Genomic DNA, 14,774 nt, shown 5'->3' on the forward strand with positions numbered 1-14,774 from the left:
ACCCCTCCCATTTTCCCCTTTCCTTAACATAAAAGAAGCCTGAATTCTGTACTTTCTCAAGATGGTTCTTTAGGACACTAGTCTGCCATCTTCTCAACTTGCTGGCTTTCGGAATAACGTTGCTTTCTTTGCCCCAACTCCTTGTCACCTGACTTGTTGGCTGTTGTGCAGCATGCAGTTCAAGCCTTCACTTGAGTACAACGCCTTTTCATAACCTAGCTAGAGAATCGGTGACTTTGCCAAAGAGGAGGTCCAATTGGGAACTTATAAATGGGGAAATGTGTACCCAATCTTCAGCCAAAGGGGCACATCAGTGATTAAGTGTGTCATTTTTCTTATGGCAACAGTTTTATTATCTCTTTCTGTTCATTATATCTGTAAATGAAGGAAATGTTTATATGTAGCCATTTTCTATTTTTTTTTTTGTTACTGTTATTGATATTCCCTTTACTCAGATGTCAGGAACACTTGAAATTCATTATTTTTTTCCTGTTTAATCAGCAATTTAAGAATCAGAAATAAATGATATTTTATAGAACTTGCAGTGGGGTACTGGAAAACAACTTTCCATCTGCATTAAGCTGATATTTTAGACTAAAGATAATCACTAAGGATAAAAACAGTTTAAATAAGTCTCTAAAGGACTGTCCAAGTTGAAATGTTACTATAGTTTTACAAGATAATTTCAAATATTGTGGCTGTGTTTTTTTCCCCCAGTATCACAGACAGTGAAATCCTGCTGAGAAGCACTGACTATTCCCCAAAGTAAATGGGATTACTGTGGAGTACCAGGACAGGTAGTCATGCTGCTTCCTTACCGTGGTTTTTTCCAGGCAGTGAAGCAGGTGGTGGTGCTGGGTTTCAAAGCTGGAGCCGGATTTACTAACAAAGGCCTGCTCATCCTCGGAGGACTGTTAACACAGAGAAGATAGAAGTGCTTTCTGTTTTATTTGCAAACAATGGGAACCTCCGCTACACATTTCCAAAGAGAGATATGGCCTATTTCTTCAGATTAAACGGCAGCATTACATATATTTTTAAACTAGAAAGAGCCATTGCTTTTAAGTTTGATAATCACTATTTTTTTTTTTTTTGTCAAATTAGCAGTTTTGGTCTTTTAGACATACCTCCCTGAACTGAATTTTTTTTTTATTTTTTTACTTTTACAGCACCTGGTCTTCCTAGGTGGTCTCCCATCCAAGTACTAACCAGACTTGACCCTGCTTAGTTTCTGAGATCAGATGAGATTGGGCTTGTTCAGGGTGGCATGGCCATAGACTGCATTGAAAATTTAAATCTCCCCTACTCATTCAACTACCAATTACCTTTGAAAGCCCGAGAGCCATTATTTTTGGAAAATAAAATTTAATCTAATACTTAGATAAGCCTGAAATTGCTGTCCTGCTCACCTAAATAAAAGCTATTTTGTAAATAAAGATGATTGGAATCTTACAGTAAAGGAAAGTTATGAAGTAAAAGTGGTTTTTCAAATTATATTTCATACCATGTGACCTTTATATAATACTAAATGGTGTTTCCTCCCATTAAAAAGTAAAACAAGACATGTCACTCTGTACCCCCACCCAAATGAACTCTAAGAAACATAAATTCATTTTGAGATAAAAATAATGAGATATTTGAGTCTTTGAGAATTTTTGCCTTTTCCCATGTTAAAGGGGTTCTGGATGCAGTTTCAAAGTGGTGTTTCCCCCATGCTATCAAGCAATGCTCTCTGGACACTAGCCAGGTGTCCTACAACTCAACTCAATTTGGACCTCATCTACCCAGAGATACGGGTTAAGGGCTCAGTCCTAAAGACTGCCCCACCCCACTTTAGATGCCAGTGGCAATCTTAGATTATCACCTGTGCTTCTGATTAATCAGCTATAGTTTGGAGGTTTGTAATGACCTCTTCTGTGGACTTCAGACACCAGTTACAAATCCAGTTGTTACCTGTGCTTCTCACCAACTGGCTATAAATCAGAGTCCCATGACCCTCTCCTTGAGTTTGTTAATTTGCTAGAGTGATTCACAGAATTCAGAGAAACATTTTACATATTAGATTAGCAGTTTACTATAAAAGAGTATAATATAACTCAGAAACAGTCAAATGAAAGAGAAGCATAGGGCAAGGTATATGGAAAGGGATGATGAGCTTCAATGTTCTGATTATATCACTCTCCCAAATCTCCACAAGTTCACTAACTTGGGAACCCCCTCCTTCTGGGTTTTTATGGAGGCTTCATTACCTAGGCAAGATTGATTAAATCGATGGCCATTGTTGATTGAACCTCCAGCCCCTCTCCCTTCCCAATAGGTTGGGGCGGGAGGACTGAAAGTTCCAATCCTATAATTACTTAGTTGGTTCCCCTGGCAACCAGCCTCCAACCTTGGGTGCTTTCCAAAAGGTGCCTCATTATTATAAAAAAGACATCTTTTTAGCTCTCACTTAGGAAATTCCAAGGGATTTAGGAGCTCTTGTGCTATAAACAGAAGGAAGACCAAATATATATTTATTATAAAGCAGAATATCATACCATGTTTACATGACACAGTGTAGAAATATTGTCCAATCATGTTTTGAGAATCATGATCCACTGGTAATATTTCATAGCCTAGTTTCTAAACTGCTACTGCCAATAGACTGTATAGGGTGAGATTATTAAAAAATGACACTTGTTTCAGTAACCATTTCACAATTACCACAATAAAATTTATAGCTAAGTAGAACTAATTGATGTAATATTCATCAATACATTGAACATTAAAAAAAGTGAGGTGCTTGACCATACCTGTAGTTGATTGCTGAGTAAACCATTCCGTTTGCTCTGCATGTAAGCATTAGCACTTCCACTTTTGGCTGCTCTGATCCTGGCAAGTCTGGCTTTCTATATAAGAAGAAAAATGGATGTCCTGTTAATACTTATGAATTCTTTTTTTAAAACAGTGCGTGAACTCTTGTGTAATCCTAATGTCAGCATACAAATTTTTAAAAAATATGCCAGCTTTTCACATGTAACTATTGCTAATCAAATTTTCATCATGAGTGCTTTATTTTCATTACCATATATATTGGTAAGATCAATTAAGTACTTCGGAGCTGGGTTATACATTTAAGAATTGTAATTAAGTCTTTATAGTAGTATTGAGTTATTTCTTTATTGTTTCTGTCAGTTGTGTTAAGAGAAAAATAGCAGTATTTCTTTACTTATATTTTCACTTTCCCCAATTTGAGTAACTTAATGAAATGAAGACCCAGAATCCAGCTGTTAAATCCTTTTCATTTAAAGTAATGTCCTTTTTAAAATTAGTAATTAAGTTCCAGGAACCAATTTCCTTCCTTCCTGCCTTTGCTCTTCCTCCTTCCTTCCTTTCTTCCTTCCTTCCTTCCTTCCTTCCTTTCCTTCCTTCCTTCCTTCCTTCCTTCTTCTTTTCTTTTTCCTCCTTCCTTCCCTCCTCCTTCCCTCTCTTCTTCTTTCCTTTTTTTTTTTTACCTATTCAGTGCATCTGTGCCTTCAAATATCAAATTTTGTTATTCAATCATTTTGCTAAATTGCCAATTTAGACTCTCTGTGCTGAACAATATGGGCTCCTAAAAAAATCCCTAAATTTATCCACTTCATATTGGCACAGTTCCAAACAAATTCATGCTCACTGGATTTCTATTTCATTCTTAAATTTGTTGAAATGAACATAATGTGCCACTTCAGAGAGATTCATAACATTATTTTTAATTTTTAAGCACTTATGTATAGAGAATGTTCTTTACATTAGAGGGTTTAGGGTGGTCACTTTAATTGTTCATCCTAAACCCTCTAATCACCAAAGTGATATTATGGAGCAAATTGCCTGTTTAGCCAGATTTCCGGTATTTCATTCTACTTCAGAACTGCTCCAGACTGTTGTGGAATGAGTCTGGTTTTCATGTCCTGGAGAACAATGTTTTGATGATTGTTGTATTTATATGACACCTATCTATCACGTGTTTGTAAGGAAGTGGCTGGGATGACTTGAATCAGAATTTTTTTGTAAAATTATCTCACAAAGACACCTTCTTCTCTCCTTGTAAATGATCTATAAAATAGTATCTTTGGTTTCTAGTTCTGGAATGTTCCTTTCAGTAACAATAAAAAATTATCTAGATTTTAAAAATGGAAAATGAATATATACATATGATAAAATTGTAATACTATAAACATGAATGAAAAACAAGTCTCTCGAGAACTTGGAGATGCCCTACTCCTATGCTTCAAGGTCAACCACTGATTATATTTCTAGAGAACCTTGTCAGAAGTTTTCTAGGCATATAAAAGCAAGTATATATATTCATATGTATATGCACATATATTTTTACTTGGGGGAATATGCTCCACACTTCTGCACTCAGCTGTTTTCATTTACTACAGCTTGGAACTTCTTTCATATCTACTCATATAGATCTACCTCATTTGTTTATAGTTATATAATATACACAGTATGAATTAAGCATCATTTATTTATCCAGACAGCTACAATTAATTTTTAAAGCATCTTTTGCTACTATGAGCAATGCTACCTGCTTTGAAATCATAATGAGCTTATCTGCAAGACAAATTTCTACAAGCAAAATTACTTCTGAATCAAAAAAGGTGTGTGTGTGTGTGTGTGTGTGTGTGTGTGTATTTTGTCAGACAGGTTTTACCAAACTTCCCTCCCAAGTTGTATCAAGATGCCCTTTCACCCACAGCATTTAAGAGTCACACTGAGACATCTGAAGCTCTCAAAATAGCATTAAGATATCATCTGGCTTCAACTCCATTCTTCTCTTCCTCTGGGAATTTATTCTTTCTGTGTGCTGATTCCAGGTCAAAATAATACTTGTACAAAGATTCCATTTATAAGTAATGGGAAAAATAGATAAATTTTATTATTTGTTGGCAGTATAATGTTTACATCACTCAAAATACAGAGACAATACTAGACAATGAAGTTGGAAGGTAGAAAATTTTTCACTTCCAAAGCTGTATTCAGCAGCCAGGATTTCAGGTAAGACTGAATAAAACAATGGCAAGCAACAAACACATTTGGAAATGACTTAGAATTGACATAGAAATTCAGAAATAAGTAATTTAAATATACATTTGGTCTTTAGAAAGAATTAGTATTGAAATTTCAATCCTCAGGTTTCACTGGTCTCCTGAAACATTCAATGCTTTTTTGTTTCCTCCCTTCCTTCATCCTGTTTTGTCCCTCCCTCCTTCCTCCCTCCCTCCTCCTCCCTCCCTTCCCTCCCTTCCCTCCCTCCTTCCTTCCTTCCTTCCTTCTTCTTTTCCTTCCTTCCTTCCTTCCTTCCTTCCTTCTCTTTATGCAACTACTGCATATAATTATATTGCTTATATCATAGTTACTGGTCTCATCTATGCCAGTCTCTAAGCATTCACTAGAGATATTAGAGCGCATTATGTCTTTCATAAAGGACACATATAAATTAACCAAAAATACTGTCCATAAAAGGAAAATGAAACATATTTCTCATATGAAGCCTACGTATAGTGGCAACCACTACCACAGAAGTATTTCTAAGCTTAGGGAAAAGAAGCAGTTATGTTAGAGACAGAATAGTCATTTTACTAAGTCATGTTCTATGTTAGAAAAAGAACCTCGCATCTCAATTTCAATCATTTTTCTTTCATTTTCCCACAATACTATGAGTTAATTGGTTTAATTGGTCTTGTGGAGCACCACACCAAATGTCTGCTGAATGTTAGCCTTTATTGACCTCTGATTACATCTTCGTTTCCAGTAGATAATTGAAGTAAATTCTTTTACAAAGATATTTTAGAAAATCACTTTACTTCTGACCCACTCAGTATGACAATCTTTACAACTCCGGCTGTGTAATTAGGAGGTTAAAAGAATACCATTCACTGGTAAGAGAAAATGTGTTCTTTTCAGCCCTCAACCCCCAGCCCTATAGGAAATATAACTTCTTTGCATAGTAAAGTACAAGTAAATATTATGGAACTTAGAGTAAGTTTTCAGTAAATCCTTAGCCTATATGGACAATAGGAGGCTTCCAAAATTTTAATTAAAAAATAAGGTTTATATTATCAGAGTAAGAAAAAACCTTTGCAGTTATCTTCAAATTCTTTATCTGAGAAATATTGATGGTGTTAGGAAAAATTAGTTGTCTCATGAGCACATTTTTCCTATGCATACCAATTCTTCATAAACTCAGTTTTTAAAAAAATTCTTTAAACTTTGCAGGGTTTCTAAATATCATTTCCAAGAAACTAGTAAGTGTTATGGGTAAAATCCAAACTAACAAAATGAAACAAACAACTGGTTCTGTGGTCAAGAAAAGTTTGGGAAATGCTGAGAGGTTAAAAAGATTTCTTTTAGGTTGGCTTCTTCCCAACAGATTATAGTGTGGATGCTCATTGTGAAGATGAAAGGGTGATATAGTATGCAATTTTTCTTAAACTAATTTGACATGGAATTATTTTACTGTGGAACATTCAGAGGCAAGTATGCAGTGGTTTTTAGCAAGTGAATTGTTTTTCAATTGCACCAAATGACATTATATAGACTTTACAATGCATTTTCTAGAACAGAGGCTGGGGAACCAGTCAGAGAAAGATGTATAAGCCAGAAACCATTGAGACAGCAACTTCCTTAAATGGGGTCCATTTTCTAAATGAGGTATGAAGTAGACTGAAAGAAGTTATTAGACTATCTTCTTACTAAATCACAAAATGTTTACAATACTTTTGAAAAACAAAGGTATCTTAGGCAACCTTATAAGTGAGGCAATTATAATCTGAGGCAATTTCTTACTACTCAAATATCAGACCACATACTTTTTGTACCATTTATTCTGGAAGTTTTATTTACACTTGTTATTTTCATTTAAGGTTTAGTAAAATGCCTCCTGTGGAGGCAGCATATTAAGCTTCATCAGTTTTTAAAAATTTAAGGAATTTATTGGAATCTCTACATTTGCTCAGAAAATTATTCCCCTAGAAATGAGACAAGTTAGTGCCAAATAATAACATAAAGAGAGAGAGGAAGGAAATCAGTGGAAGAAAGTGCAAGATTCCCAGCTCTAGAGCTTGGTTAATCCTGGTGATGTCAGGGCTGGGCAGTAACAGTGCTTGGATTTAGGCCAGTGGAAAGGATGTGGAAAAGATCAGAGGAATGCTCAGTGGAATGAGAGGGCAAAAAGGGGAATGGAAGTGGGAAGAAGTGAGAAAGAAAGAGGATGTAGGAGGGTACGGGAGAAAAAAATCATACTTTCTAATATTGTTTGCACCTGGTCCTGGGAATGTCCATCCTACTCTAGAAATGGAGGACATGTCAAGGTGAACAAAACCTGTTAATCATTTTTTCAGTTATTACACAAATATTAAATGTCTATTTTATCTCAGGCACTGTACTCAGTACAATGGAGAAAGGGAAGAATATAATGTAATACATAATAATAAACTATGTGGAATACTGTGGGAGAAAAGAAGAGGAAAAAACTAACAGTGTTCATACCATTCAGAAAAAATTTCATAGACTGGGTGATAATTTGAATTAAGCTTTGACCCCTGAGTGTGAGTTTGCCAAGTGGCTACATTAGGTAGTGCGGGGATGGAATGGAGACTTAAGAGCAGAGGTGAGTAATTCAATAAGGCTGAAATGTAGAGTGAATATTGAGAAGTATGTAATCTCCAGATTTTTACATGTGTTGATAATAGAGGAATATTAAGCTATACACAAAGAGAAAATCACTAGGTTATCCACAGAGATTTGAGATAGGATCTGGGTGACTATATATATATATATATATATAAATTTTTTATGGTGACATTGGTTAACCAAGTCCAATAAGTTTCATCTGTACACTTTAACAGTAAGGCATATATAAAAAAGAGATCATTCTCATGCTCTAACCAGGAATTATTTTTTGCCTTTTAACTATTCTAGAATTCTGTAAAAATTTTTTATTTGATTTGAACATTGATGAATGTATAGACAGTGGTTCTCAAAGTGTGGTCCCCAGACCAGCAGTCTCAGCATCACTTGGGAACTTGATGGAAATGCACATTTTTAGTCTCTACTCCAAAACTACTAAATCAGATACGAAATCGGATGTATTTTAACAAGCTCTTCCGATGATTCTGATGAATCTAAATTTTGAGAACCACTATAGTAGAGTGTGATAAATGGCAGACTGAATATTGATAAAATCTTTTTTTTTTTTGTATCAAAGTCAACATCTCATGTGAAAGGTAAAAAAAATTCACTTAATTGTACATTGTCTCTACATTGTCTTATTGATTCTCAGATTCTCACTGTATTTAGAATTATCTATAGGAAAATCCCTAAAGACTCATAGTTCTAATAATGCCAGACTTTTCTTGATTTTGACTTTAAACAATAGGTGTGTAAGTACGAATAAGTCATCTGCAAAATGGAAATAATAACACTGCCTTTGCATGTTAATTGTGAAAATGTAAGTAACAGATATAAAGCACCTGAGACATACTAGAAACTCTAGAGAGGGTTGTTGTTGTTGTTGTTGTTACTGTTAGCATTATTAAATTATAATTACTATTACTATTACTATTATACATGATAATTATTTACCAGTTAGCCTTTAAGTATGCAGATGACTAAGTGGTGTGATTTGTATTTTAAAACTGGGTAGACTCTTTGCTTCAAAATATCAACCTTACCACCTGTCATTGCATCAAGTTAGCTTTATTTTGACTATTATATTCTATTCAATGAATATTTATTGAATAACTAAGTGAATAAATAAATCTATTAAAATCTAATTACCAATGATAAGCGTGGGGGAGACGTCACAGTTAAGTCTAGATTCACTCACATGTCAGTGTTTTGTTAAGAACTGATCAGCGAAATGGGGTAAATGATGCAGTCCCTTTAAAGGGCAAGGGCAGGTGGTAAAAGCAGGAAAGATGCTTGCTGGTGGGAAGAGCCTGGAAGAGGGAAAGTATCCCTGAGTGATGATGGGAATGTGTCCAAATGCATATTGTATATTTTTCATGTTTTTGTGTGAGCTTGAAGTTGGCAATAGCTAAACTAAATAACACAAAATCTGCTCTGAACAACCATTTTGATGTTTCTTGTTATTTAGCTCGATCGATGTTTTTACTGAATGGACTTCTTGCTTGACTGAATTAGCTGGTTATTTTTGCCTAACTTAGTTTATTTGTCAAATGATCCTGCTCCAGATAAATCTAAACTACCTTAATCTAATGAATGTTTACTGTTTTTTTTTTTTTAAATCTCCTCATAAGGAAAATAGAAACTATCCCTTGGTAACTTACTTAGTTCCATATCCACTGTCCCTTCTTAGATGATATGTTTAGTTCATTTATCTATTTCCTGAACATATCATATTAGATTATTATATTTGGCTTTATTAAGTCAACTTTTTTAGTAGTCATGATATGCAAAATCCATCATTTTATGATAGTAGATATGCTAAAGCTACTAAAAAGCATTCATAAAACACTTTTTAATTTAATGTACTTATTTGACATCACATTAAAAAAATTTCGCATTCTAGATTTATGTAGGAAAAAAGGTTACTAAAATATTTTGTTTGTTTTTTTGTTGTTGATTTACTAGTTACAGGTGACAAAGTTTGAAAAAATATAGATATTTTGAAGATTGGTTTATTTAAAATCAGATTTGTATTTCCTACAGATTTCATATAGGCAGCTTTTCTGGCATTGAGAAGATGATTTGCAGGTAGTTCTTATATTAAAGAAGAAATTTCTAGAATGGAGATTGATGGGTGCTGGGGAGCTAAGGTTTTCTTAAGATTCTGTTATTTTAAACAATGTATCCGTGTGCCCAGTATAGGGATTTTAATGTGTGGGCAGAACCACAGTTGTGGTGCATGAAAGTCCCTGGAAACTCCTCCATCTCTGCTTGCCAAAGGTGTGCCCTGCAGGAGACCATTACTGTCCAGATGATGCCTTTTCCAAACCCTTCCTGTTTGTTGGATTAGCAGTTCTATATATTCAGGGTAACTGGTCTATTTATTACTATTCTCTATAATAATTAAAGACTAGGTACTTATCCAAAAATAGGAGATTCTCTAAAGTAGAAACTATAAAGCTGAAAGAGTGATTCTTTGCTAAAGAAAGAGGATATTTGACAACGAACATGAAGAAATTCTTTGAACAATGTGATATAGTGATCAACTTGAACTTTCCAGAGTTACTTCATGAGATTTCATACTTTACCAAAAAGACTGACATTGTTCAAAAGCATATTTAAAATCCTATTCTAGAATTCCTACAAAGTCAGTTATGAACTATCCTAAAATCTCTGATATTTTATAACTCTAACACATTACAGGTTGTGTGTCCACTTTAGTCTTGGTTGTGAATGGTTTTGGATATTCAGAAAAGTGAATCTATCCTTAAAGGACAATGATGTAGTGTCTCAAGAAGAAAACTGGATATCTAGCACTAGAGTCCTGAGGAAATTACAAAGTTTTCCAAAATTATTTCTCAGCAACAAGGGTCCCAGCTCTCAAGGTGTCTATTTTGACAAAGAATGGGGAAGAGAAGTGTGCCAACATTTAGTCAGTTTTTCTGAGAAGCAATCTACTATAGTGTTTAAGTTTATAAACCTAGGAGCCAGATTGGCTTGGAATGAACCATGTTTCTCCAATATATTAGGTATGTGACTTTAGAATTTCTGTTTCTAGGTACCTTAGGATTCTCATCTACACAACTAACTCTTATACATGTTGTAAAGATTTTACAATATTTTTTGAAAACATTAAACCAAATTCTGGTACATAGCGAGCCATCAATAAATATAAAGTTAATATGAAATGCTTGTATATATTTATATACATTTGCATAGTTGCTTAATCTGATGTGAGGTGGGTATTATTTTCCCTATTTGGCAGATGACTATGCACTTGCTTAGTCTTAGAGGGATTAATTAACTGGTGTGAACTTCAGAGAGACAATAAAATGCTAGGCCAAGAATAGAACTCAGTTACAAGTGATCGGATTTCTCTTACTTCCTGCGTCAATTATGTAAAATATCTGAGACACATTTTGGTGCCCTTTAATAGCCCTTGTCTACTGGAGACAGCCTGACCCCTGATGGACAGAGATTAAATGAATCAGATCTAGAAAACTGATTCTAATAAAATTTGCCAAAATCTATCTTTGATTTTGCTACTGCTGTTAGTGTTGTTCACTAGGTATTTCTTTCTTTCAGCCTCTGATCGTATAGTGGAATTGTATTTCCTTGCCCACTTTGAAGTTGCAGATGGCTATGCGACTTGCTTTGGCTAATGCAACAGAGATGGAAATGATTTGGCCCGGTCCCAGGAGGAGGTTTTAAAGTCAGTGTGTGATTCATCATGTCCTTTTACCCCTGCTTAAATGATTGCAGAAGTACATTGTCAAAATGGAGTTTCCATCACTGGACTAGTAATGGACTTGTAGCATGATTGAGAAATATTCCTTGTTTTAAGCCACTGAGATATTAAGGTTCTCTTTTGCTGTGGTACAACCTAGCTTTGCTGACTAGTGCAACTATCGACCAAAACTGAAACCGTGAATAGTCAGTAAAGGATTTTAAAGTTCACTATAAGAAATGGGAGATGCTAAATCATGGTTACGCAGAGTGAAATACACACCTTTTGTGCTCTCCGTTTGTCTGCTCGTTGATTTTGGTGGTAGATCCGACTGAAGTTGGATACGATCACTGGAACAGGTAGAGCAATGACCAAGACCCCACTCAGAGAGCAGATGGATCCAAAAATTTTCCCTGCTATGGTTTTTGGTACCATGTCACCGTATCTGGGTTAGAGAAAAAAAAATATTGTTTTAAATCACAGAAAGTTATTTCCACCTGCTACAAACACCGATTTGCTTTAAGCCAAATGATATTTTGAAACAATTTATCTCTTCTTCATGATTACAATATATATGGCTTGAGACTTTATTAAATCAGAAATTACAAATATTTGAATATAAAGAATAATGTTTTAACCTTGCAGAAATTGATTCTAACATTTAAAAATCTTTTTGATTGGAAAATATTTTAAGCCAGATGATGTAATGATAGCTCTTCAATTTGTCCTTTCTGTAATATGGCATAGTTCTTTAAATTTACTTAATCATAAATACTTCCACGCTGAATTTTATAGTCTAGATAACACACTTTTCCACTTAATTTTTTCAATATTGGATTGGTTATAAAATGTAAGTAGAAAAAGTGTTACATCACATTCCTTTCATCAGATATAATCACTTAAAAATAAACTTTCCAAGGTCCCATTAACCTTCACTTATTAAATCCAAAGGCCATTTCTCCATGGTAATCTTACTCAGTCTCTCATTTGTATTTGGTTAGTTGACTTTGCTCTCCTTGCAACACTTTTTGTTGGCTTCAGTATTAGAAAATTCCCTTAGCGGTGCTTCTCTACCTTGACTATTGTTCCTTCTCTTCTGGCTCTTTTTTTCTTAACTGATTTCTAGGTGCTGGAGTAATTTAGGTTTCAAACTCAAGCCTCTTATCTTCTCCATATAAACCCTCTTCCTATGTGATTTCATACAATCTCGTAGCTTAAGACTACTATCTATATGCTGATGATACCCTCATTTGTATCGACAGCCCCGATGTCTATCTTGAAAATCAGACTCAAATCTTCAGTGGTCTGGTCTGATTATTTCTACCTCTGGGTGTTTAAGAGCCAATTAAGACTTAAATCAGCCAAAAAGGAACTCTTATTTTCCTAACCTCTTCTGCCCACCCTCGAATATGTTCCTCCCACAATTTATCACCTCAAACTAAATGGAACTGTAAACCACCCAATTGCTCATATCAAAATTGAAAGAGCCACCAAATCCTTAGTCTTCTCATCTCATTTCTCAGCTAGTCTTGTTTTCTCTGTCCAAACCAAATTATATCTTATTTGGGTCTCTTTCCTCAACCTCCATTTTCGACAATAATCCAAGCCATCATCTCTTGCCAGAGCCATGGATATGGCTTCTTACCTGAACTCTCTTCCACATTTACCATTTTACTACTCATTCCAATGTAGCAGCCAGAGTTCACAGTTTTAAAAAGGGAAATTGTACAGTTGCTACTTTGCTTCACCTTCTAATAGACTTGAAACAAAAATAAATCCAAACTCCTTATTTAGTTCCTGACTATATTTCACACTGCCTTGCACTAAGCTCATTGCCCTCTGGCCACACTGGCCATCTGGGTTTCTGTCACATGTACAGCTCCAAGATCATCATTATTCAGATTGAGCCTTAAATGTCTCCATTCCAGAAGTTATTTTCCTGCCACCTTATCCATAGTGGTTATATTGTCTCCCTGCCATTCTTTTTAACATTTTCCTATTTGATTACCTTCACAGTACTTATCAACACATGATATTTTCTAACTTACTAATGTGTTTATTTTCTGACTCCCCACCTGCCCGACCAAGATTAGAATATAACCAGGAGTTGCTCTATTTTATGTCTCACTAGCACAAAGCAGACTCTTAATAAATATTAGCTGAATGAATACATTTTCTCTACCTTACTGATATAGAGTTCTCCTAAGAGTTTATTTCTAGGGATGGGGGTAAGAAGAAGGTCTTTTGATCATACTTTTACAGACGTTACCCAGCTGCATCTATACAGCTCCAACTACTCCTTGCTCACTTTGGGGTTCTGGGGTCCTCACCATCTGAGGGTTTTGTCATTAGAACAAAGGGCTCCAAGGAGCTCAGATATTGGAACCCAGACTCAATGAGGTTTAGGGGTACTTGCGGATATATTACATCTTGAAAGGAGACCTAGGAAATGATCTTGTGGGGAAAACGTTGTGTGTCAATATGGAGATGGAAGTTGCTGAGGAATTGGCTCAGGAAAGGCTGATGAGAGTGACAGCAAGCTATGCTGAATAGCACGACCTTTGGTGACCCCATTCTGGGCTTTGGTCCTCTGCTTTGAAGACCTGGTTACTCATTCTTGTCAGTGTTTGTAGGTGCTGAACAGTAAAATTCTCACAAGGTTTTGGCAACAGAAAGACAGTATTAATTTATTGTAAAAAATAATAATAATCTGGGGACTGGAATGCTGTGTCCATATGAAACTTGGTGTCTTTCTGTAGGCTACCGGGGAGCAACCATAATCCAAAGATTATGTTAGTGAGGAAATGGTCAAAACTAAAGAAATTCACGAAGCAAGCAAAAAAAGCTTGAGAAATTTCTTACCATAGGGATAGATCAGTAGAATTGGAAGATCAATTTTTATACAATGCTGTGTGCACATGAGAGAATTTCTATGTTTGCCACAGTTCACATTGAGTACGTGGCCATATGTTATGAAAATCTTTCCGTTTGCACTGAGTGTGCAGGAGGCCCTGGAGAAGTGTAACCCCCTGCACCTCCCCATCCCCCACACAGACATACAAGCCGCTTTTCAAAAAAGGGATTTGATTTTAATGTCTCCCAATTAAGATCTTCCCTCAAAAGGAAAGGTAAATAAAATTGAACTATTTGTTATGGCCAGAGAATACAAGTATTGAGTCCATGTAATTAAAATAAACCTTTTAAGACATAAATACATGAAATGAAATACTTAGATGAATCCATCATATAGTTTTTCCTGCCTCTTTTTAAGACATTTGTTAAAAATTAGTATTTATTAGTGACTTTTTTTTGTGTGCCCCCCTGAGGTATGAACTTAGTGACTTTTTTTATATTTTAGGCTCACTATGTCATAGAGTGGACAAGGCTA

General features: G+C 35.2%; 1 protein-coding gene and 1 pseudogene across 2 annotated transcripts in view; both read right to left on the minus strand.

The window, feature by feature from the left end:
* The window catches only part of KCND2 (potassium voltage-gated channel subfamily D member 2), a 458,997-nt gene that overhangs the window by 7,088 nt on the left and 437,135 nt on the right, over positions 1–14,774 (minus strand). For both annotated transcript variants that reach the window (XR_005652359.1, XM_039860771.1), the window contains exons 2-4: positions 11,669–11,831; positions 2,793–2,888; positions 819–911 (exon numbers count right to left, since the gene is read on the minus strand). Coding sequence is in view for 1 of the 2 variants with exons in the window: in XM_039860771.1 (XP_039716705.1) it covers positions 819–911; positions 2,793–2,888; positions 11,669–11,831 (352 nt within the window). In the remaining variant the exon portion in view is untranslated. The remainder of the gene's footprint in view (positions 1–818; positions 912–2,792; positions 2,889–11,668; positions 11,832–14,774) is intronic.
* On the minus strand, positions 1,161–1,279 carry LOC120601374 (uncharacterized; annotated as a pseudogene).

This window comes from Pteropus medius, unplaced genomic scaffold, assembly GCF_902729225.1.
Source record: "Pteropus medius unplaced genomic scaffold, Ma_sr-lr_union100, whole genome shotgun sequence".
NCBI classification, from domain to species: domain Eukaryota; kingdom Metazoa; phylum Chordata; class Mammalia; order Chiroptera; family Pteropodidae; genus Pteropus; species Pteropus medius.